At 40.3% G+C, this 24,841-nt stretch overlaps 2 protein-coding genes across 6 annotated transcripts in view; one reads left to right on the plus strand and one right to left on the minus strand.

The window, feature by feature from the left end:
• Window positions 1–12,084, minus strand: part of Efcab5 (EF-hand calcium binding domain 5) — a 133,953-nt gene extending 121,869 nt beyond the window's left edge. The window contains exon 1 of one of the 2 annotated variants that reach the window (XM_076577575.1): window positions 11,964–12,084. The gene's annotated coding sequence lies outside the window, so the exon portion shown is untranslated. The remainder of the gene's footprint in view (window positions 1–11,963) is intronic. The other variant, XM_076577577.1, reaches the window with a different exon arrangement.
• The window catches only part of Ssh2 (slingshot protein phosphatase 2), a 247,927-nt gene continuing 234,696 nt past the window's right edge, over window positions 11,611–24,841 (plus strand). The window contains exon 1 of one of the 4 annotated variants that reach the window (XM_015996220.3): window positions 11,611–11,994. In XM_015996220.3, coding sequence (XP_015851706.1) covers window positions 11,932–11,994 — 63 coding nt within the window. In that variant the 5' untranslated portion in view covers window positions 11,611–11,931. The remainder of the gene's footprint in view (window positions 11,995–24,841) is intronic. The other 3 variants (XM_076577578.1, XM_015996219.3, XM_042282425.2) reach the window with 3 other exon arrangements.

Genomic DNA, 24,841 nt, shown 5'->3' on the forward strand with positions numbered 1-24,841 from the left:
TAGAAACAAAAGGAGCTAAAACAATCCATAAGAAGGTAGAGAAACAAGGAAAGATTATCAAGGATAGAATACTCAAGAATATAGAAAATTACACTAAATGCCAATAGTCTAAACATAATATAAAAACAGAAATTATTAGCTTAAGCATTAAAAAGAGCCAGGTACAATGGTGTACATTTGTAATCCCAGTCATTCAGGAGGCTGAGACAAGAAGATCCTTTGAATACAGGTATTTGAGGACAGACTGGATAACATAGTAAGACTGTCAGACAAAAGGAGCTAGAAAGGGAGATCAAGATAGAGATAGAGAGAGAAAGAGATTAAAATACTCTTTCTATAGAAATATACTTCAGGGCTGGCAAGATGGTTCAGTGGGTAAAGACACTTGTACATGGAGAGAACCAACAGCTGCCAGCTGTCCTCCGACCTCCAAATGCATATTGTGGGATGCAAGCACCTCCCACCCACTGCTACCTCTCCCCCCCCCAAAAAATGTAAAAAATTTAAATACAAAATGTACACTTTAAATAAAAAGACATTAAAGTAAGTTAAATGGATACTTATACCATAATGCAAAGTTTGAATCAAAGGAAAGAAGGAATGATTATATTAATTAAGACAACATCAATTTCAGAAGTCAGAATATTATCAGATAGCTTCCATGGGGGCTGCAAAATATTTTATTTCTAGTAGTCACAGAACCAATACTGGTAAAATAACAATAATTATATTATTAAAACTCGACATAAATTTTAATCATATGGGCTGCAGAATTATAACATTAATTGAATTGCCAGCTAAGGTATATGGTACTGTAAAGGACCCTGAATTTAGAATGAGGACATTAGAGTGACCTAAGAAAGAGTCCCAAGCCCCTGATCCGCCTTGAAATTCTCTTATCATTTGAAAACAGTTTGTCCTGTGTTTGATACTAGATCTCTTAAGCTGAAAACATTGTAATAATTTCATCTGCCTGGCAAGAAGCCTGTTTTCCTTATGATCTACCCCAACCACCTCTTCCACGCTAGAAAATCTGTAGCTAAAGTGGACTTTAAGCTCTTCCATCAGGGTCAATGCAAAGTAAGACAAGGAGGATAGCCTTGACAGAAAAAGAATTTTACTATTTGCTTATACCCAGGGAAAATGTGTGGGACCATATTAAAAGGAGTTAAAGCAAGAAAGACATTATAATTAGCTGGACTTGACAGATTTACTGATAGGAGTCCAATAATCAGCTAAATTAGACAATAGATTTAATGTGTTAAAAGCAGCTAGAAGTGTCACTAACCATTTCCATGTTTGTTCACTGAAATTTGTACTCCACAGTAGCCTATGTCTAATTAAGTTGAGATACTGGAACCTCCTTGGTATAGAGAAAGTCCCAAGGCTTAGAAGAATAGACATATTGAAACAGGTTTATTATATATGATCTGTACATCTCACTTCCCTTCTTCCAACTCTGTACATCACCAAGAGGATTCAGGGGCCATCCCATTACTAAGGTGTTGTGTGACCTTTCCTGGGAAGAAGACATGAAGAACAAAATGTCTGTTCACCACAGACAGGATACTGATTGACAGACCAAAGGAAAGATTTCAAGTTGTGCTGGCTAGTTTTATGTCAACTTGACACCAGCTAGAGTCATTTTGGAATAAGAGACCTCAATTGAGAAAATGCCTCCACCAGATTGGCTTATGGCCGGCCTGTGGTACATTTTCTTGATTGTGATTGATGTGGCGGGGTGGGGGGTGGGTCCAGCTCACATGGGTGTTGCCATCTCTGGGCTGGTGATCTTGGGTGCTATAAGAAAGCAGGCCGGGCAAGCCACGAGGAACAAGGCAATAAGCAGCCCTTCTCCGTGGCTTCTGCTTCAGTTTCTGCTTCCAGGTTCCAGCCCTGACTTCCCTTAATGATAGACTGTGATGGGGATGTGTAAGCCAAGTAAACCCCTTCCTTCCTAAGTTGCTATTGGTCATAGTGTTTATCATAAGAGGAAATAAACTAGAACAAACAACATGGATGAGAGATGCAACCTCTTTTAGTCCTTCATAATCCATAATCATTTTCCATGATTCTTCTGACCTCTGAATCCTGGGATGCAGCTACTGATTCAGGGATGCTGTGCATCTCTTTATCCCGAACAGTCTTGACAGGACCAATCTATACTGCTCAGTCTAGCTCAGGCCAAAGAGGGAGCTTGTCTGTGTTGTAGCCTGCCATGATTGAAATTTGAACTGGTTCCCTGGTTCTGATAAGCTGCAGGCTGGCACCATGGCCCTTGCTTAAATCAGCTACAGCTGGATGCCAAAAGGATCCAAGACAGGAGAACAATCTTTTCCCCCCTATATTTTACACCACATATTCTAAGATAATAACTTTCAACCCCAAGGACAAGCATAATTATTTCTTCCATACATTGTCACTACAGTTTAAAGTCTTCCAAAACTCACCAGCACAGCATTTTTTCTTTCTAATAATGTTTTCACTAGGACTTCACTTGACACAAACTTTGTCACATCTGCCTTCAAGTGGCCTGGACAGATCCTTTGTTTGCTTTGCCCTTCTCTAAATTCTATCTTGATTGCTTTTCTACTTTACAAACTCAATCTATATGTTGGTCAAAATCATTCAAATCTCTTACAACTTCCCCTACCTCATAAAGATCACATTTCACTTTGGTGCTCAATACAGCCACTAAAGCCCTACACCAGTCTCAAGGTCCTTGCTCTCACGTCCAGTGAACTGGGCATTTCATATTTCTCATGCTGAGTTCTCTCAGTAGTAACTATTCTTCCTTTTGTCATCCAGTCCCTGATATTTATGGGGACATCACTTGGCAACAAGTGTCTATAATAGCTAGTATAAGCCAGTCTATCAGGGACTTGCTTACCTCATATTACCTTGGGTTATGCAGCTTTTGTCTTAAGGAGGGATTGGTAGTTATTTTGTTCAGTTTCTCTGCTTACACAGGCTCTTTTATTGCTCATTTAAAAATTTTCCCCATCCAAGTAAATTAGATATTGAGTATTCCTTTTGTATTGTGGTTTCTTGTTCTGGGTCATTGTTAAGGTCTCTGCACGCTGAATCATGGACTTCCCTTCCTCTGTATTGAAGGTTGAACCTCAGGAATATCCTATATCACTTCTATCTTACTTTCTTCCTCTTCACTAAAAGACTGTGCCAATGGGTTCTAAGGTTTGGGATCCCAGGAAGGGTTGTTCAGCAAGGATCTAATTTTCCCTCTCTCTCCTTTGCATCTTGCCAGCTGTGAGAATTAGTAAACCATCATCTCTATCTCATCCTCACTTTGTTCTGCTTTTCTTGCAAATCATAGGCTAATACAGCTAGCAGCATTCATGTCTTTTCCCCATTGTAATTCCTCCTTAGGTACACAAGTTCTTTCCTGGAAGATAGCTGAGCCCCAGCAGCAGGTCTTATTGGTCACAACCATGGCTACACAACTGATGCCACAGCCTGCTAATGATCCCATCCTATATGTGCTACCTCAGGTAGCATATTCTCTAGGTCATCAGTTGTTTCTGGGGACACCTGCATTCTCATGTAATGGACCTCACTCATCAGAGAGACATGCCTCTCCCAGATCAAGTAGATGAAGATGGCCTCCCTGGGATCCCCCACAAAGATGGTTTGGTTAGCCTGGTTGCAAATTCTATCATCTACTGCAGAGAGCATGCAACCACCACTATAACAAGGAGGCAAACCATCCCATACCACATGGAGAAAGCAGCCATTCTGAAGGTCCTCTCTTGTCACACGGATAAGCCTCAGTGGCACGTCTCATCACTAATTGCAGAGGCCATACAACCACTCCTCTCCAATTCATCTTTGTTCCTGCAGATCCCTGTTCAAGTGCCAATTGTGTTGTGTGACATTTTTGTGGGAGACATGAACAAATGTCTATTCACCCCAGATGGGGCACTGATAATAGAAACTATTCTACACATCAGGTTTAGTGAAACAATGAGCTTGCTGGGGTTGTGTACAGAGGTATGGGTGAGGGATTACATACAAGAGCATGCGTGACTCAACGACATCTATTTAGTAAAAAGCCCACTGCAGCATGGGTGATGACTCACAAAAGCTGCATCCCTGAACAACTTAAAGGCAGGTCAGCTGATCAGAGACTTTCTTCTTCCCAGCATTTATAACCCTGAGGAGGAGCCTTGTGACTTGTGTAACATTCAAGGGTTTCCTGAGACATTTTAAGTTGTGACTTGTGTAACATTCAAGGGTTTCCTGAGACATTTTAAGTTCATGTACCTTCTCGGCCCTGTGTCTTTTCTTCTTAACTCTTATGACTCTCCTCTCTGTAGAAGAGAATATTTCAATTTGGAGAAAATAGTTACACAACACAAAACAACAACAAATGCATTAGCTAGTTGGAGGGCCTGCATTATTTGTGTGTGCCAGAAATATTCCTTTATCCAGAATAATATTACACCCTCTTAAACACTCTTTTAGACTTATTTTGTGTAATGAGTGTTCTACCTGCACATATGTATACCACATGATAAGTCTGGTGCCCATGGAGATCAGAAAAGGGTATTGGATCCCCAGGAAATGGAGTTACAGATGGTTGTAAGCTACTATGTGGGTGCTGGGAACCAAACCCAGGTGCTCAGTAAGAGCAAGTTCTCCTCACTGCTATGATGTCTCTCCAGCCCTCACTCTCTCAGGAAGAGTCAGATCTCCTTTAGAAACACTCATTTGTTGTAACACTGCCTCCAATATAAACTGAGGATCTGAAAACTAAATTCCTTCCATAGGGACTGGTGATCGTATTCAAAACAATTATGTGCTGGAAAAAGGGAATTCCCTATTGTTTTAGGCATTTCAGAAAGCTTTAATGTTAGTTTGGGGGACCCCTAAGTATTCTGCAGTCTACATGCTTAAGTGGAGTCTTGCACTGACCAAGTAAGAGATGGAGCTTTAATCCATTTGAATCACAGTGGTTTGAGTGGGGCCAGAGAACCATTATATGAAGATTTCATCAGTTTTCAAATGTGTAATTAGAATAAAGACACTAGCAATTAGCAGAACCACCATATTTTCCCTCTGGTTTTGGATAAGAATTATTATAGTGTGAAAGGCCAAGTTGAAACACACACACCAAGATAGAAAATGAAAAAAAACATTCATTTCTTAGGGTGAGAGAATGAGATTAATCATAGCAATACAGATTTGAAGAAAGTGGGTTGATGGATGGATGCCCTCTCATGCCAAATTAACTTGTCTCTTTGGACAGTGAGGAAAAATAGATCTTGGAGAATGATGGTGGATTAACATAAATTCACTCAGATGTTACTCTACATTTACATGTGCTCTTCTACACACAGGACCTTTATTAGAGGAAGTCAATCCATCTTCTGGTACCTGATACACAGCTATTGACCTAGTATATGCTTTCATCTTATATAAATTCATAAAGAATACCAGGAGCTGTTTGCTTTTACTTGGCAGGGCTAACAATATACACATTGAGTATCCTTTATTCAAAGTGATTGAAACCAAAAATATTTCTCATATCTCCTTTTTTCAGATTTTAAAATAGATAATTGTAGTGAAAAATCTTGGGGATAGGGTTCAAGTTTAAACATGAAATTAATTTATAATTCATATAGATATTATATACATAGTTTAAAGGTCATAAAATTTATAGTTTTAATAATTTTGCACATGAAACAGCTTTGTGATATTTAATTTCCCACATGTTACAGCATGTTAAATCAAAAACATTGGATTTGGAAATGATTTTGATTTTAGATTAGGGATGCTCAACCTGTATCATCACAATCTTGCTTCAGGACTACATCAGTTCTCATGTTCTATGCCATTTCACAAATAATCTGAGCATCTTGATCTAATTCAGCTTCACACTGATCCAGTGACACACTAATGACTGCATTCTAACTGTACCTGAGACTCAGGGAACAGGAAAGACTTCAACTGTTACCTTATAAGATATATGCAAATAAAAGCACAGGAGATGAATTCCATTCCTGGTATCAATTTCTTTAGTAGTTAAGTGCCAATTATTATTGTCTCGGCTCTAAAAACAGTTTCTCTGATACTGAGACTGAAAACCTTATTCATTTGTCCTGGCAGCTAGTTTCTTGTCTACCTCCTGACTGCTTCTTATAGTCTCTTGGTACTTATGTGCTTTACTGTCCTATTAAGGTTTCTTCATCTTGGTAGTAGCTTTTCTTTTTATAGAAATAGCTGAAAATAGTTTGTAGTTTTTTGTCGTTCTGCATTTTTCATTAATTTGAAGACAGTAATAGTAGCAAGTCAGAGCTTCTGCCTCTGTGGTTTGAGGTCCATGGCTAAATTCCTTGTTTTTCTCTTTTTGAATAAGCTTAGTTATATAAACTACAGTCACACTTCACTTGGTATATAATATATGAATTATAGACATACTACAAGATAGTTATCTATTCAGCCTTAGGAATGGCCTAGAAAAAACTGGAGTGGTTGGTATTTCTAGGTAAATCACCTCTGGCCAGAAACAGTGTCATCTAGTGATTCTTAGAGAACATCCCATAGGGTAAGATGACTTGTCCTAGTATGGTCTAAGGTCCCACTGGGTAGCAAGCATAATAAAGAACTTCCTGAGCAAAGCTAAGGAGCATTATACCAACAGGACATCATTTTCAGAAGCCAGTGTGTGCATATTGCTGTGTTATGATCAATGAGCTTTTGTGCCAGGTACCCAAGGAAAAGTATTTGCAGCTTCAAGTATGGCTGGGAACATGACAGATATTCTTAAATGGATTCAGTTCTCAATTTCTTCTCTTTTATAAGAATTCTACATTAATTTTCCCCTTGTTTATGTTTGAGGTGCTGTTTTCATTATGTCTAAGTTAGCTGCATAATTATTGTTCCAATAAAGCAGCTTACCCTGCAAATTAGAGATTTGTAATTATTTTGCAATATATACTTGATAATAAAGTTTAAATGGGCTTTAATGCAGTCATATTATCACAAGAGATTTTCACATTATGTCTTCTGGTTGGACAAAGGTAAGAATGAGCTACAAGAGACAAATATGATTTAGGCTTGTAAATTTTGAAATATGACAATTATTTAAATTTTTATTAACTACATGTGTGAACTTACCAATAATGTCTATGAATAATTTGAAGAGATCATCATTATAGTTTTTCACAGAAAATGAACAGTCATTTCAGTCATAAAACTGTATATTAAAACATGTTATGTTTACAGAAGGAATCTCTGATACTTTATCAAAAATTTTAAAAGATTTTATTTAGAAACTTATACAGATTAAATATTTAACACCCTTAGTATTATACATTCATTTTATTTTTTTCACTAACAGTATACAACATTAAGAAAGCACAGTGGCATAAGCCTGTAATCACAGCATTTGGAAGGCTAAGACAGGAAGCTCAGGTGCTGCAGGAGTCAGACAAAAAGTGAGTTCAAGACCAACCTGGGCTACAAGAGACCCTGTTTTGAGGGTCAGGACAGGTGGCAATATGCACTACAATATGTGTTTTTTTTTTTTTTTTTTTTTTGTTTTTTTTTTTTTTTTTTTTTTTTTTTTTTTTTTTGTTTTTTTGTTTTTTTTGTTTTTTGAGACAGGGTTTCTCTGTGTAGCTTTGCGCCTTTCCTGGGACTCACTTGGTAGCCCAGGCTGGCCTCGAACTCACAGAGATCCGCCTGCCTCTGCCTCCCGAGTGCTGGGATTAAAGGCGTGCGCCACCACCGCCCGGCAATATGTGTTTTTGTTATTGCTGTTGTTTCTTAAAGTATATGATATAAAGAAATTAAATTTCCCCAAATGCCATGTCTTTAAATCTTTTTAACTTACCCAGTGTGTCATACAAATGTTATTTCTAAGGCTGTCAGGATGTGAAGAAAAAAGGCTAAGAACCATTGCTTCTTAACCTGAGGTCCTTCGTGAAATGAAGTGGCTGTGTGAAATATGGAGAAGTATCTTTCTGTAGAAAAGGTCAATCACTTTCAAAGTGTAAGAACCAGTTGACTTCAGGAATTTCAAGTACCCTATGATTTCACTCATGGTGAGATGGACTCCACAGGCACAATCAGCCCTCCAGTACCATGAATGGGAAGAGTGGAGGAGCTGTAAGTAGAACTGGGGCTCCCGTCTCTTTGGCTCTGTTGAGACTTCTACTCTTGGCTTTTCCCTTTTCAAATTAAGGTACCACTGCCCAACTTGGTAATGCATATACACAGTCCCAGCACTTGTGAAGCAGAGGCAAGAGGATCAGGAATTCAAGGTTAATCTCTGCTATATGGCAAGTGTGAGACCAGCCTAGGCACAGGAGACCACGAGACACACACATACACACACACACACACACACACACACACACACAGAGAGAGAGAGAGAGAGAGAGAGAGAGAGACAGAGAGAGACAGAGAGAGACAGAGAGAGACAGAGACAGAGAGACAGAGAGACAGAGAGACAGAGAAAGAGAGAAACAAATTAAGTTGGTATAGCCAGGAGTTTGGGGATATTCATAATAGATACCACCTCTCAGATCACCAGAAGAAACAGCAGGAATCTGGATCACAGAGAAGAACAGGAAAAAATGACAGTGAAATAGATTTCTTCTCTATAATCCAGCCCAATTCAAAAAGGAGCTATCAAGGGTGGTAGTGGTGCATGCCTTTAATTCCAGCACTCAGGAGGCAGAGGCAGGTGGATCTCTGTGAATTAGAAGCCAGCCAGGTCTACAGAGCAAGTTCCAGGACAGCCAGTGCTACACAGAGAAACCCTGTCTCAAAAAACAAAAACAAACAAACAAAACAAAAAAGGAGCTATCTTGAAATCTGTAGCCAAAGCCTGAAAGTTAATTTCCTTGGAGTCTAGAAAAGATGACTGAATCCATAGTAGCACTACAGTATACTTTAATTATTTGTTGATGCATACACATCTCCTTGACCAGAGGCTATGGGCTCCTTGAGACACTTCTTCTATTTTGTCCTTAATATAGGCATGGGGGACCAGTGAGGATGGTTGAGTGGGTAACAGAACCTGCCATCTAGCCTGATGATCTGAGCTGGATATCCATGATCCTCATTGTGGAAGGAGAGGACTATATCCATCAGTTGTTCTCCAACCTCCACGCGTGAACCATGACATGTGCATGCCCCCCATTCCACATATAATATAAAAAAAAGCAAAATAGACTATTTTTAAAAAGCTAGTGTTGACAACACATCTATAATCCCTGTGCCTTAGAAAGCAATGACAAGCAGGTCAGGGGCTTGCTAGCCAGCCAGGATAGCTGAATTGACAAGTTCCAGGTCCCGTGAGAGGAAGGGAAAAAAGTTTGACACCTGACAATGACCTCAGTCCTCTACACATGTATGCATAGACACATCCATCTTTATTTACACTCACACACGTTTCCAACACACATGCATAGACACAGAAATAAAAAAGAATACCTAGTATACAACATGCACTCAACATTCTCTCAATTAAGTTAATAAACATGCAGCAATAATTTTTCAGATCTCAGTTTCTAATATGACACGAAGATATATTTCCTTTATATGTTAATAAATCAACTTCCTGATATAAACAGTGCAAATTTGAATATTATATAACTCAATTTCATCACCTTAGATATGCCAAACAAAAATGTTCTACACTTACCCACAGATATGTATCTTGACCACTAACCTACAGTTTAGATAAAGCATGAATCATATCTTTTAATATTTTTCTTTTGCTTGAAGGTATTTCCTGCATATAGGATACACTCAACAAGGCCTCTCTGAACTCAGAACACAACACACTACAGAGAATAGAGACTTATCTTAATTGCATGTAGGACCTTTTAATTTACATACATTATCTCATTTGATTATGAAAGTCCCTGTGAGCTTGAGTTTCATCACAGAGAATAAGGAACTACAGCTCAAAATGTTCACATCATTTGCATAAGGTTTTACACAGCTGGAACTAGAAGCAAGGTCTGACTCACAGCAGTGTGCTTTCTCACTGTAAGGTTAATGGAATCAAACCTCTCCTCTTGAAGATGAATTTCTTTAGAGTATCTTACTACGTAGAAGAAGATAGTCCAAGTTTTCAACCACGTGTAAGTAAGGGAATGAACCACTGAGAATTATTGATACTCCTTTGGATTATAAACACATTCATTGGAGGTCATTCATCTTTCAGCTATGTAGAGTTCTTGGTTCTTTACATAGTTTTATGTTTGGTCTCTAAAGTATTGGTTCAAAGTTCTTATTTCTGAACCTTGCCTTTTCTTTCCTGTTTGCTGGGGAGCTCTGGGGAAAACATTGTTTGTGAACCATAGATCTTTCATGTTTGTCTCTTAGGCACTCTTGATCACCACCAGGGGGCAAAAGCCTAACAGCTGGTTTCTCTGCAGTACACTCGACAGAGGACTGTACAGTACAGGGACCCTCGGTGATTCTTGATGGAACCTCCCTGCTAATTATTTCAACCACAGGGCCCCAGGGAGAGAACAAAGACCCAGCAAAGAGGGCTCTTGTGTCACTTAACCACACAGTAACCAGAAAGAGCTCACGACAGCCCCGTCAGTTTAAAAGGAGCAATGAGATCCAAGAGTGTTTGAGTGACAAACAGAAAGAGGTGGGCTTTAGAAGCTGCCGAGTCCTAAGTGTGTGTTTTCTACAGCTTTGAGATGGACGGTGGCATTTACCAGCTCATCCACTCAACGGTCTCTGTGTCAATATCAACGGTTTGCACTGTGTGGCTTTTTTTTTCCTTTCTTTTCAATCTTGATTCTTCCATTACATTCTTGATACCAACAGCTTATCATTTAGAAGTGTATTCCTTTAAAATATTTTAAATCTACATTTTCACATCTCTGAAAAAATGGAATTTAGGGGGAAGGAAGAAAGCTCAAAGGAGCAAATCCTTGTTAGTGGAGATCTTCACAGCAGGGAGCAAATGGGAGGTATAGCGCAGCTTGGAGCTTTCCAACTCAGGGTCCAGCTCTCTGTGCCCCCAGGTCCGCTCAGCACCTCTTCTCTGGTACAGTGACTGGCTTTAGGCAGGTAGTAGAGGAAGCATGAGGGTACCACGAAGTTTCCAGCGTTTCCCCCGGGGAAATCTTTCTTAGGCAAAGTCTCGTCATTGAACCGCGAGGCCCTTTATGATGAGGAGGGTGGGAAAAGCTCACCAAGAGCCCTCTGGAGGGCCAGGTCCAAGCGGGTGGGCTGGTCTCCGAGGTCTAGCTCAGAGAAAGCGTCTGACACCCGCGGAGCTCTGGGCCACCAGAAAACGTGTCGGCCTCGGGAATTTTTCACCTCCGTTTTTCTCTACGGTTGCTTAGGCTGCGCGCCCCACCTCAGAAAAAAAAAAAAAAAATGGTTGTCTCTCGGGAGTGAGGACTAGCGGCTCCCCGGCTCGGGGACCCCTTAGGCGGAGGGCTTCCCGGGTCCCTTTCCCACCCCCGCCTCACGCCACCTCGGCGGCGGCGCAGCGGGAAGACACCGCGCGGCCCCCGGGCCCCGAGGGCCGGGCCGGGAGGGGGCGGCGGCCCGAGGCGCGGCGCGCGCGCGCCGCCGGCTCGCTTCCGGCAACTCAAGGGTTACGCCGCCGCGGCGGCGCGCGCCGAGGGGAGAGGCGGTTGCTGACAGGTGGCGCCTGCGCACTGGGAGCGCTCATTGTGCCCCGCAGCTGCCGAACCGCCCGCCCGCCCGCCCGCCCGCCGCCCGTTCGGCGCGTCAGTCGGCGGCGAGAGTCCGGTGGTGGGTGCGGAGCCCGAGCCCGTTCCCGCGGCGGCTTCATCTTCCTCCCCGTCCCCCCCTCGTCCCCTACCCCTCACCCTTTCTGCCCCCCATCCCGGCTCCGTCACCCTCCCGCCCCCTACACTCAGGACGAGAATGCCCTGCCCGGAACAACCTAGCAGCGCCTAGATGGCTTTGGTCACGGTCCAGCGGTCGCCTACCCCCAGCACCACCTCCAGCCCCTGCGCCTCGGTGAGTCCCTCCGGGCGGCAGCTCCTCGCTTCTGTCACTGCGGCTCCGCTTTGCCTCAGCGGGTCCCGCCGAACGCCACTGCGCACGCGCCGCGCCTCTTCCCAGGCCTTGGCACTCCGGCTGCCGCGAACCCCCCCCCCCCTCCCCAACACACACCCTCATCCCGCCGGCGAGCGGCAGCGACGGCCAGATGTTGGGCTGGGGGTCCCCATCACCCGGGGCGCCCAGCCCCTGACGGCGCTGGCTCGGAAATCTCCCGTAGCATGCTTCCCATGGCTTGAGCACTTCCTTTCGGCTATGAGTCATTCTTGCTTTTCACCCTCCCCCTTCTTTTACCCTCTGTTGCTCGGTTGCAGGGAGGGGAACGGTGGGCTCCCACACTACCCCCGACCCACACCCATGTCGCACCATTTAGGGACCAGGTCAGTGCACTGCGCATCCTTCTTCCGTCTCACCGTGTGTGTGCCTTCCACCAGGCTCTGGCGTCTCTCTCTCTCCTCTCTCGTGCTCCGTACAGTTCAGGCTTCATTGGGCTGCTCAATGGTAGTCACTCCCTGGTTTCTTCCCTCCCTTAAAAGATGGCAGTGGTCTACTCTAAAGATGGCAGTGGTCTACTCTGCTTCTTGGACTTTTACCTTTTTCAGTCAGGTCCCAAAGCATCCGGTGCTGCTCGATGACCAGTGCCAATTCATTTCCATCTTACAGACACTTAATGCCTTACGCTCATTGCTCATGATGGTTCTTGCTCTTGGGTTGTGCTTGGATGGTTCATTACTTCAAATGCTTGTGTCACTAAAGGCTGTTTCCAGAAGAAAAATGCCCGGCAACCAGCTTTTTTTTTTTTTTTCCTGCCGGGCTTCTCTTTGCCTCCATCCCCACCCCAACTCCTTTACAGTCCTATCCTTAGGATTCATTTTTGAGAGTACCTGCTAACATGTGTATTGCACCAGCGTGGTAAAAAGGGTCTTTAAAAAAAAAAAACAAACAGACGCCTAGATGAAAATATGAACAATTGGAGAAGCTGTTTCTTATAGAGTTGTAATTTTTAACATTGGATTTAGTAGTGTCAAGGTGCAAAGAGGTATTCAATGAACGCTATGGCCTTCCACTGTATAAAAGAAAGTTGGGCGGTTAGTATTTGTTAACTGAGGTGTGAGGTTTGGTATCTTGAAAGCATGTTGCCTTGTGATTTCAGTATGGTTTCCTGAATTTCAAATTTTTCTTGCATATAGTGGTGGTTTCTTCCTTTGTGAGTATTGTGTATTTTGGTGTGACTAAATTGATAACTTTACCTACTTCAAGAAATTAGTCTACTTCAGAGGTTAATTTACCTTGTGTTGTTCCAGGATACAAAACTGAGATCTTTGGATAGAAGTTTAGAGAGGCAAATTTTCATTGGTTTAGGGAGGAAGTTTGTAGAAATAAAGTACACTGTTCTGCAAAACAGTTAGCACACATTGCTAGACGTATCAGGCAGAAGCTGGGTTGGGGAGTACTTTTGTCAAACAGCTGATATAAGGAATTCCTTCAGTAAAGGATGAGAAAGAGTTTCCAAAGCTTTACGATTCTGTGATTGTACTTCAGAGCTGATAGAACATTTTAGGATCTGCTAGAGACAAATATCAGAGGTGTAGAAATGTAATATTTTCATGAGTAGATTTTTTTTGCTTTATGGTAGATATTTCAAAATTCATAACATATCTTTAGATCATCTTAATTCACACCACTAGTAACTCCTCTGATTTTCGTGGTTACCAGGCCTAGTTTTGGCTATGGAAGCAATCAAGAGTGATTGTTATAGATATTAAGTCATGTAAGTAGATACAGACATATGAAGTAGAACCCAGTATTGTAATATTATTTTCCCTGGGCATTGTTGAAAAAATTTTATGTTATAACATTTATTAAGCCATTGTCATAATAATTGTCTTGAAGTAAACGATTGATATACATTAAAGCCATATCTATTTGACATGGCTTCATTGGTCAAAACTTGGGATACTTTAGAATCTTGAAGAATGTTAATAGTAATTTTTGGCATAGGCAATTAAAATTGGTCATGTAAATACTGTAGTATTTATTGTAGTAAATACTGAGTGGTAAACTCAGTAGTTAAGCTAAATGAACAGATATTTCTGTATCCTCTGGTCTGGTGATTTCAGTTGTTTATACTTGGCCCTGTGTGTGAGTAACAATCAGCATTGTTAGCTTGACTGACAAGCCAGTTATCTTTCCCTTTAAATTGTCTTCCTATTTGACTTCACCCAAAGCTGTGCTCAGCTCAGTTGTCTTGTGGTCCTTGTATTCCAGTACTTGGCTGCTGTCTGACCTGCATATATTTTGCTGTTTTCTCTTGCTGAATGAATGGGTTGGTTGGTTGGTTGGTTGGTTGGTTGGTTGGTTGGTAGGTTGGCTGGCTTTAAAAGTAAGGAAGACTGCAAAAGGAAGTTAGAACTATAAATAAAAAAGGATTTCATTTTGTGAGACTAGAGGTTTAATCTTTTAATTACTTTAAAGCATTCTGTAATACCTTTCACTGTGTATGTTGGACATTTTAATACTGTCAGATCTTCAGTATTTTTTTTTCATTAAGCATAAAACAAACTTGATCACTAGAGTTATTAGTCTTTAACTTTATTGTGAAAGTGTGTCCAGAGAGGTTTAGAGAGGTTTACAGAGGGCGGAAGACCCATCCTAAATGTGAGCGGCACCATCCTATGGGGTTGATACTGGACTGAATAAGAAGTTCAGCAGAGCTCTAGCATTCCCCTTTCTCTGTTTTCTCCTCTGCCAGCATGTTAGCAAATTCCTGCTACCATGCCTTCCATTCTCTACCATGGACTGTACTTTTAAACTGTGACCCAAAATAAATGCTTCTTCCTTAAGTTTCTTCTTTTTAGGTGTTTGGTCACAGAAGCAAGAAAAGCAACCTAATAGAATCACTTCTATATGTATGAGTGATTATTATAGATAGTAAGTCATAGAAGACATTCACCTGTCTATCAGATGATATAATTTGGGTAATGGGCTAGTAGAAGACAAATAGGGAGTGGGAGAATAGAGATAGTGAGGGCAATAATACTGTATATTCATGAACCAGCTTGCAATGGTATTGTCTGAGTTCAGACTGATGTAAGTTCACTAGTAGCAAGTAGTAATTAGAAAACCAACAATTTCTCTTGAGTTCTCATCATGCTAAATACTTTACATACAAGAGTTAATTCATTTATTCCTTACAGTGTGTCAAAGGGAAGTTGCTTTTATCCCTGCTATAGATGAAGAAACTGAGGCAAGGGATATTTAAGGATTGTGTCCTGTATCACTAGGCCAGTGACTGGAGTTGTAATTCAAATCCGGCTGTGCTTACCTTTGAAGGTAATGTTGAAGTGATGGCAATGAAGAAGTATATCACAGCTGGTGTCTCTCAAAGCAGCTTTTGAAATATAATTTGAATTTCTATAGGCTAGGATTGGGGATAAGAGCAAGGTATCCTAGGTGGAGAAAAGCTGTGTGCTCTAACACTGAAAGTCAGAAAAGTACAAGGCATTAAGTGAAAAGTTTAAGTAGGTCACTGTGAGGGTTTATTTGGACAGTGAGAGAGAAAAGTGAGAGGTAGCTAGGGCTGGACAGGCACTGCTGAGCCTGGGATTTGGGACTAATGAAAAAGGTAATGGAAAGTTCTCACAAGTTTTGAGCAAATGTGATCACGGTAGTGTTTTAAGAAAGTCAATCTAGGGCCTTTGGGCCAGAGAAATTTTAGGAAAGGAAAGAGTGACCATGAGTAGAGCCAGTTAAGGCTATTGTTGAGGTCTGAACTGGGATTTTGAAGTGTTAATGGAAGAGACAGATGTCAGGGATTGTGAGAAACACTGAGTGTCTATAGGGATAGAGAAATCAGAGATACCAACTTTGGGAATATATTGTTCATCCTAGAAAATAAATGTTTCCTGGGGCTGGAGAGATGGCTCAGCCATTATGAGCACAGGCTACTTTTTACAGAGACCCCAGGTTTGATTCTCAGCAACCACATGGTGGTTTCCAATTGTCTATAACTCCAGCTTCAGGGCATCTGACTCCCTCTTCTGGCCTCTAGGGGCATCACACACTCATGTGAGGCATAAGCATAGACCTTCATGCAGGCACAGCACCCATACACATAAAAATAAATTTAAAATCTTAAAAATAAAGAAAATAAATGTTTTTTGCTGTTGTTGTTGTTTTTTGAGACAGAGTTTCGCTGTGTAACAGCCCTGGCTGCCCTGGAACTAGCTCTGTCGACCTGGCTGGCTTTGAATTCACAGAGATCTGCCTGCCTCTACCTCCCAAGTCCTGGAATTAAAGTTGAGCACCACCACCGCCCAGCCAGATTTTTTTTTTTTCAGAGCTGAAGACCAAACCCAGGGCCTTGCGCTTGCTAGGCAACCACTGAGCTAAATCCCCAACCCATGTTTCTTAATTAATAGGGGCAATTTAAGAATTCTTGGGCCAGGAGTGTGCCTTTGACTCAGCTCTGGGTTCCAACCTCAGCAGCATCAGCAGCACCAACAGCAACAACAAAATCTGCTCTCTGTTCTTTCTGATATTATTTTTTTGTAATTTATTTTAATTTTTAAAAACTGCCATTTATTTCCATTTGATACATGGTAGTTGGACATTTTTATGTGGGATAGTTTGGTAATTTGATATATGCATACATTGTATAAATGATCAGATGGTTGTATCTATCACCTTGGACATTTATCATTTTTTAGTGTTGGGAATATTCCAAATTGTCTTTACCAGCTTTTTTGAAATATATGATTACTTGTTATCAATCCTATTTCTCATACTGTGCTGTAGCATATTAAAAGGGATTTCTCCTGTTCAACTGCACACCTGTACTTCTTAACCAATGTCCCTCTTTCCCCTCTCCTACACTTTCCCAGACTTTGGTAATCACTATTCTCACAATTTCTATGAGATCAACTTTTTAGCTTCCACATGAACTGCAGAACATGTAGTATTGCTCTTTCTGTGTCTGAATTATTTCACAACACAATGTTCTCTAATTCTATCCATGTTGTTGCAAATAACAGAATTTTATCCTTTTTTGTAGGTAAATACTATTTCATTGCATATGTACAGTATTTTCTTTACCTTCTTGTCTTTTGATGAAACCTGGGTTGATTCTGTATGTTGGCAGTTGTGAATAGTACTATAATAAACATGCCAGTGCAGATGTTTTTTTCATACTGATTTCATTTCCTTTGCTGGGTCATCTGACAGTTCTGTGTTTTGTTTCTAACTCACCATACTGCTTCCTGTAATGGCTATACTAATTTATATTCCTACCAACAGTGTATGAGAATTCTCCTTTGTTTTCATCCTTACCAGGAAAAAATTTTGTTTATTGACACACATTACGTATATATTTGTGATATATAGCATGGTATCTTGATGTGTATATTAAAGAATGATTAAGTGAAGCTAATTAATATGTTACTTACCTCATATATTTTATTTATCATATATGTTTTAAAGTCACTTAGCAATTTGCAATGCATTATTAACTGTGGTCACTGTGCCTTACAATAGTCCTTGTAAACAAAACTTGGTACCATGGAACATCTTCCAGTCCCCACAACCTCTAAACTGGTGGGATATGTTTTTGAGTTGATATTTATATTAATACCAGATCACAGAAATATAGTGTTTCTGGTTTTGTGATCTAATTTAATTCTAGAACAGCCCCATAATAGGCAGATATTATTGTTAAAATATACTAAAGGTTACAAAACTGGTGTAAGAAGCTAAATTAGCTTAAGTTCCTTGGTTCCTGGTCCACGTCTCTTTTCATGTTTTGTTAAGAGAAACAGGACATGAAGCTTGTCTGGGATAATAATTGCTAATTGAGTAAAGGATCAAGACTTGAGATATAATAAAGAGTACACACTCTTTTGGGGGGTTCATTTACACTGCCACATTGGCAGACTAGAACAGAATCATGTAAGTCTATACAAATTAGTTTTAAGTGATGCTCTTATTTAAAGCCTATTAGTTCTTAATTTACACAGATTTCTCATAAATTAGATATTTAATTTCCTTTCTCTTAGAAGATCATCAACAGCAAAGTAGAAATGGAAGCTTGCAGTTTTAATGTGCATACTTTAGTATTGCATTGTAGTGTATGTTTGTAATCCCTGCTACTCAACAAGCCAAGGGAGAAGTATTATGTGTTTAAAGATAGCATGATAAATGTTGTAAGACAATCATCAAGGGAAAAGAAAATGATTGGGGAATTCATATTTCATTCACAACTGTATTTACTTTTTTTAAGTTTTTTTTAAATGAATTTACTATATAACACCAGAATGGTAAATGTCTCTATTACAACCTTACAATGCCATTCTTTAAAAAAGCAAGTGACTCTTATTTACATCAAACTAAGTAAGCAATTAAAGGATTTTGAGATGGTCACTGAAAGCAGTGAGTGATTAGAAAAGTTTCAGAGCTGCAATTTTTTAGCCTGGTGTTCTTCACGAGTATTATCCCTGTAGGCTGTCAGTGTTTGCTAGTACTGTAGTTACTCATATCACTTCTTCTTCCTGAAGCTGCTCACCATGCATTCTGAAAGCAGCAGTGAACTATTGTGTCCTTCTGGGAATAGCCTGCAGCGCCTATAATCCTGGGACAGGGCTGGAGTGTTCCAGCTGCAAAAGCCTGATTCACAGTTGGCTGTGGCTGCACTTGTGACCCTGTTCCAGATGTCAAAACAATAGACGGGTTGGGATTAACTGGTTCTTAAAGGTAATGTTTCAGGTGGGGGCTGACAGCATTTTCCCTTCAAGACACATGCAATGCTCATTTCACCAACATGAGTGGAGTGGCAGGGTGAAGATGGATTTCAGCACCTCATCTTCTGTTGCCTGAACTCGTGAGCCCTGTTACCTTTTACTTTTGGCCCAATGGGGACTCCAATTTTATTTCTTTGAAAATATTTAAACGTTAACTTATTTGTTGTGTGTAGGCATGTACACTCATGTGCCACAGCATACACATGGAAGTCAGAGGACAACTTGGAAAGAGTCAGTTCTCTCCTTCCAGCATGTGGATTAGGAGAACTGAACTTAAACCACCACACTTGGCAGCAAGCATCTTCACTGGCTGAGCTATCTTGTTGATCCCCATATTTTATATCTTAATAATATTAGATAAAAGAGATATTATTCAGATGTGGCCACACTTTCCTTCCTCAACAGAGGAAACAAAACCAAGACAAATACAAAATTGATTTCTGCAAAGTATAAATACTTAAAGTGATACTGTTGAAGGTTTTGAAGACAGCCTTACAAACTTGCACACACTCAATAAATAGCACATGACATTATAAAATATGGAAATCCAAAAAGTGTGGAGAAGAAAATAAGAAGCATATGTCATCATTGTATGATCTCTCTCTCTCTCTCTCTCTCTCTCTCTCTCTCTCTCTCTCTCTCTCTCTCTCTCTCGTCTCTCTCTCTGTCTTTCTCGCTCTCACTCTTGTGAGCACTGTGTTGCCTTAGCTGACCTCAAATTTGTGACCTTTTTGATTTAGTTTTCTCAGTGCTGGCATTTCCATCATTATATTTTATAAGCTTAAAGGCTGCTGTGTATATAATCTTGTCTTTAATATTTTTAAAGTTTGGTTTATATCACAGATTATTGTCCTGTCAAGAATGGCTACACTGAGAAGTTACATTGTGACTCATTCTGACTATTGTTGGTGGGCATCTAGCTTTCCCCATCCTTTTTATCTACAGTGAATTACATTATAGTGAACATTATTGTGCATAGATATTTGAATGCATTTGGAACATTTATTAAGAATTCAAGACATGCAATTATTGGAACACAGGGTATAAATACTCTTCAGACCACTATTACATATTTATGCTTTGTGAAAAGGTTATTCCAATTAACATTTATTTCAACCAGCATCATTTAAGAATGCTCATTTCTACTGACCTTATTAGCGCTGAATAATCTCATTTGAGTTTTAATAATTACTGATTTGAGGGAAAGGATTGGCATCTACTCTAGTAGTTGTATTGGTTTTGTATTGTATTATTAGGTAGGTTAAACATTTTCCAGTTGTTTAGTAGCCATTTATATTCACTTTGAACAAAGACATATTTAGGGCTGAGGTTATAGCTCAGTTGGTAGAGGGCTTGCCTAGTCTGCACGAGGCCCTGGATTTGGTTTGTAGTACCATATAATATCAGGCATGGTGGCGTAAGCTTGTAATCCCAGTTTTAGGTTAGGCTAGGCTACATGAGACCCTGTCTGTCTCCCACTCCCCCCCAATCCAAATAAATAAATAAAATATAAAGTATAATTTACAGATCCTGAAATATGTCTGCTTAAATAACTTTACAATTCAGTGATTTTTTAGTAAAGTTTCAGAATTGTACAACCCTCACTTCAATCCTGTATTTCCTGTTTTTTGAACAATTTTTTCATTCTTTTAAGTTTGTGTACCCTCCTGCTATATTAGGGCTATTAATGATTAGTTCTATTTATTATGAAGTATTTGCTTTTTAACTCAGTTTTTATTGCTCTTAGAATAAAGTCTCCAATCCTGAATGAGATCCTGAATGAGTCCTTCCTGCTGGCCTCTTAGTCTCGTCTCCCCACTCCCTGCACTGCTCACAGTTAAGCTCACGGGCTGTGCTCCCTTTGGTCTTTAGGCTTTGGCACATGCTTTACCTGGAACACTTCTCCTTCACTCTTTACCTAACTAATTCCTACTCATCCTTCAGGTCTCAGCTTACATGTCACTTCTGGGAAGCTTCCCTGACTCCACCCCCAGACAATGGTAGGTGTTCCTTCTATGTGCACCCCAGCACCCTGCACATAATCATGGTGGCTCTTATCAGTTTACTGTACTTTATTATTTGGTTGTTTATCACCTAACTTTTAAGCTTGGGCCTGAGTCCATAGGCTTATTTTTACATCATCAGGGCTCAACACATTTAACACAGAGATCAGTGAATGGATCAATGACTATAGTTACACTTAGCATTTTTTCCATTTTGAATTCTATTATTTTTTAAGACTAGAAAGATGTTCCAGCCAGGAGCCCATTGGATATGACTACTTTCAATTAAGATACTTGTTCAAATTGTTTCCCAGAAAGGTTAAGTCTTTGTTTACAACCACTGTATAAAAATATTTCACTGTACCTTCATCAGCCCTAAGTAACCTCCTTATTGTCCATTTTGTTTATTAAAAAATAACTATTGTTTGTTGAACACTTATTATACCCAGTATCTTTGCACCTACTGGGCAAGCACTCTAACTGAACTACCTTCTGTGGTAAGTATCTTACCCGTGTTGCTGTTTAATTTTCACACCCCTCCTGTAGGGAGGGGAGAGGAGGAAAGGCTCACGTTAGGGACTGAGGGATTTGACACAGTGGTGTGTTTCCATAGTGCCAGTGCTGAGGAGGCTGAAATAGGCTGGTCCCAGGGACTTGCTGACCAGCCATTCTAGCTGAATCCTTGAGCTCCAGATTTAGTGGTTCAGTGAGACCTTATCTAAAAAAATAATGTGAAGAGTGATTGAGAAAGACACTCAACATTGACTTCTGGCCTCCATATGTACTCCCATACATGCACACACACGTGTGAACACATACCAGATTGACTCAAGTGCCTGAGAAATCCAGAGGAAGAGAAAACCTGTCTTTGATACTCAGGAGTACTCTCAAGTGTCCCAGCTTTTTCTATCTTTTTTAAGTGAGAAGATGCAGCGTCTAGATTATGTGCAGTCTGAACATTGTACTGTGCATCATTGCTTCTTGTGTAGCATGAGTAGATACCACTCCTGGTCCAGAAACTTAGGACTCCACTGCACTTTCACTAAGTGCTGGCTGGCTGCTGACTATAACAGTACCCAACTTGTAGACTTTTCAGTGTTGTGTCCTTTTTGCATTTATTTATTTACTCATTTATGGAGAGGGGGTGTTGCCCTGGGTGTGTAGGTTTCAAGGATCAAATGTAGGTAGCAAGCTTGGCACTGAGGGCCTTTACCAGCTGAGCCATCTCCCTGGCCCATATTTATTTATTTTTATCAGCTCAAACAATCTAGATGTAATAGGCACACAGTTTACAATAGAAGAAAAGATGATTGCTGATAAAACCTTTTACTCAACCTGAAATACGCCAGAACCTGGGCATATATGAGAGAGACTTTAAGACTCTTGTTATTCATCAAATACTTAATAACTGTTTTTGTATTCAGGTAATCCCACCCTGTCTCTTTTTCTGATTCTCAGTACTGAACCATCTTCAGACACTTCTACCAACAGCCCTGGAAGCACAGGTGCAAATCACAGGGCCCCTCACTTTCCTGTGTGTCAAGGGAAGCTACTGGAATGCTCTTGGCTCCTTCAACTCTTTGAAAGTTAGGGAGAAACATTTCGTTCATTTTGAGTGGGACAGGATATACGTACAATCAAATAGGAAGAAGAAGCACTATGTCTTAGCCTATATTTATAGACCATAGTTTGATTCAAGTTCTAAAAAACAAACAAAAAATAGCACCTTTTTTATCCTTCATTGACTTGAGTCAGAGGGTGTCTGTTTACTCATTTATGCTGCTACCTGGTGACCCAGCAGTTAGCTAGTCCCTGGACTCAGGAAATAGAGTATGAGTAGGGAGAGTTGTGTTAAATAAATATTAAATTACGATGTTATAATAGTAAATATAGAACCCTTGAAGACAGAAAGAGGCCAGTAGCAGGTACTTCTTAGTTGAGCCTTAAATGAGAACATTATATTTAAAAAAGAATGGGAACTAGTCAAAAACAAAGGGTTAGGAATGAGTAGCAGGAGGGAAGAAAGTGTGAACTTAAGCCAGCAGACTAGAAATGACATGTGCTGAGAACTGTAAGCAGACAGTACCCAGTGCCGTGTAATCTGTAGAAAATGAAGGTGGAGAAGTAAAGATAACTTCTTGTTTGTTTTAGCATTTGTAGCCTTGCTTTTTACCTTGAATACAATACAATGTGTGTGTGTGTGTGTGTGTGTGTGTGTGTGCATGCGTGTGTGTGTGTGTGTGTGTGTGTGTGTGTGTGTGTGTGCATGCGTGTGCGTGTGTTCCTGGCATCCCCTTAAAATGCCTTTGTTTTTATTTATTTATTTAGCTAGCTCTAGCCTTGAACTTGCTGTATAGCTGAGACTGGCCTTGATTTTCTGATCCTCTTTCGCTAATTTCCTGAATACTGGAATTACTAGTACACGGCACCATGCATGCCCTTCTTAAAGTGATTGTTAGAATTTTATGATTATGAACAAGAAATCTTGAAATATAATTATTGGTCTATGAATGTAGCTCAGTGGTAGGGACCTGACTAGAATACACAAAGTTCAGTCTCTAGCATTAGAATTGGAAGAGAAGTAAAACCTCTTAGTAATAACAGCCATATTCTAGGTGTTTGCTTTGCAGTAGACACTGGGTTTAAACAGACATCACAACAGTTATTTCATGGAGCATTACATTACTGTTGTTCCCATTTTACAGAAAAGCCCGATTCTCAGGAAAACAATGATTCAGTCCAGCTAACATGTCAGAGTGGGAGTTAGACTTTGGTTGCCACAGAGAACAGCTGTTAGGCCAGGGTTCCTTCTCAATGTCAGAATTTGATTTCTTCCACTTTTATTTATTTTCTTTTTTTCCCATTAAAATTTTTATTTGATCTGTATGAGTGTTTTGCCTGTTTATTTGAGTATCATGTGTGTGCCTGGTGCCTGTGGAGGCCAGAAGAGGGTGATTCCCTGGGACTGGAGTTACAGATGGTTGTGAGCTGCTCTGTGGGTGCTAGGAACTGAACCTGGGTCCTCTGGAAGAACAGTAAGTGCTCAACCACTGAGCCACCTCTCCAGCCCAATTTCTAACAGTTTTAATCATTTAGTTTTTACCTTTGCCCTGCTATAATTTGAATTGTTGCCGTTTGTGTCATTTTTCTGCTGATGCCTTGGAACTTGAGACTTTTTCTTTTCCTTCCCTTCCTTCCTCCTCCCTTGCTTCCCTCTTTTCTCCTTCCCTCTTTCCCTCCTTTTTTTTTTGAGACAGGATCTCACTGTGTAGCTCTGGCTGTCCTAGAACTGACTATGGAGACCAGGCTGGCCTGAAATTCATAGAGATCCACCTGCCTCTACCCCTCAGGCACTGGGATTAAAGGCATGTGCTGCCACACCCAGCCTAGCAGAGATTTCTTAAGAGACTTCATAGATTGTGGGATGATATAACAGATCGTTGGAATTTACAAGTCCAGTAGAGACATGTGTATCAAAACCTAGTGTTGCTAAGTACAAGGAGAGGCACAAACTAGGTGTGTATATAGGAAGAAGACTTTGGGGAATGCGGAACAAAATGCCTACAGTTAGCAAATTGAAAGATGTACATGTATATGCACACATGTGTACACAAATATGTGTGTATACTTTTAGGTTTTACTCTCTTCCAGCTGCTTTCACAATTAGAAGCCAGTTTTTTTTCTACCAGGTGATCATCAAAATATATTAACATCTAAGACACAGTAGCCACAGATACCAAAGCTTCTATTTTTGGAAAACGTGTGTGAGTATTTATTATCCTTCCCCTCACTTCTTCTTCCTCTTGTTTCTGTTCTTTCTCCCACTTAGAGAAAATGAGAAAACCCAGAAGTATATTTTTTAATGCTGTAGATATATAGGATAATATATGACATTATGTTTATTGAAGTTAAAAGAAGGTATCTCCATGCAACCTGAAACAATAATTCTGTTGTTGCTTCAGACACTTGAAGAAACATCAAAGTGGCTGGAGGGGTGGCTCAGTGGTTAAG

This window comes from Peromyscus maniculatus, chromosome 8 (genome assembly GCF_049852395.1).
Source record: "Peromyscus maniculatus bairdii isolate BWxNUB_F1_BW_parent chromosome 8, HU_Pman_BW_mat_3.1, whole genome shotgun sequence".
Classification (NCBI taxonomy): Eukaryota; Metazoa; Chordata; class Mammalia; order Rodentia; family Cricetidae; genus Peromyscus; species Peromyscus maniculatus.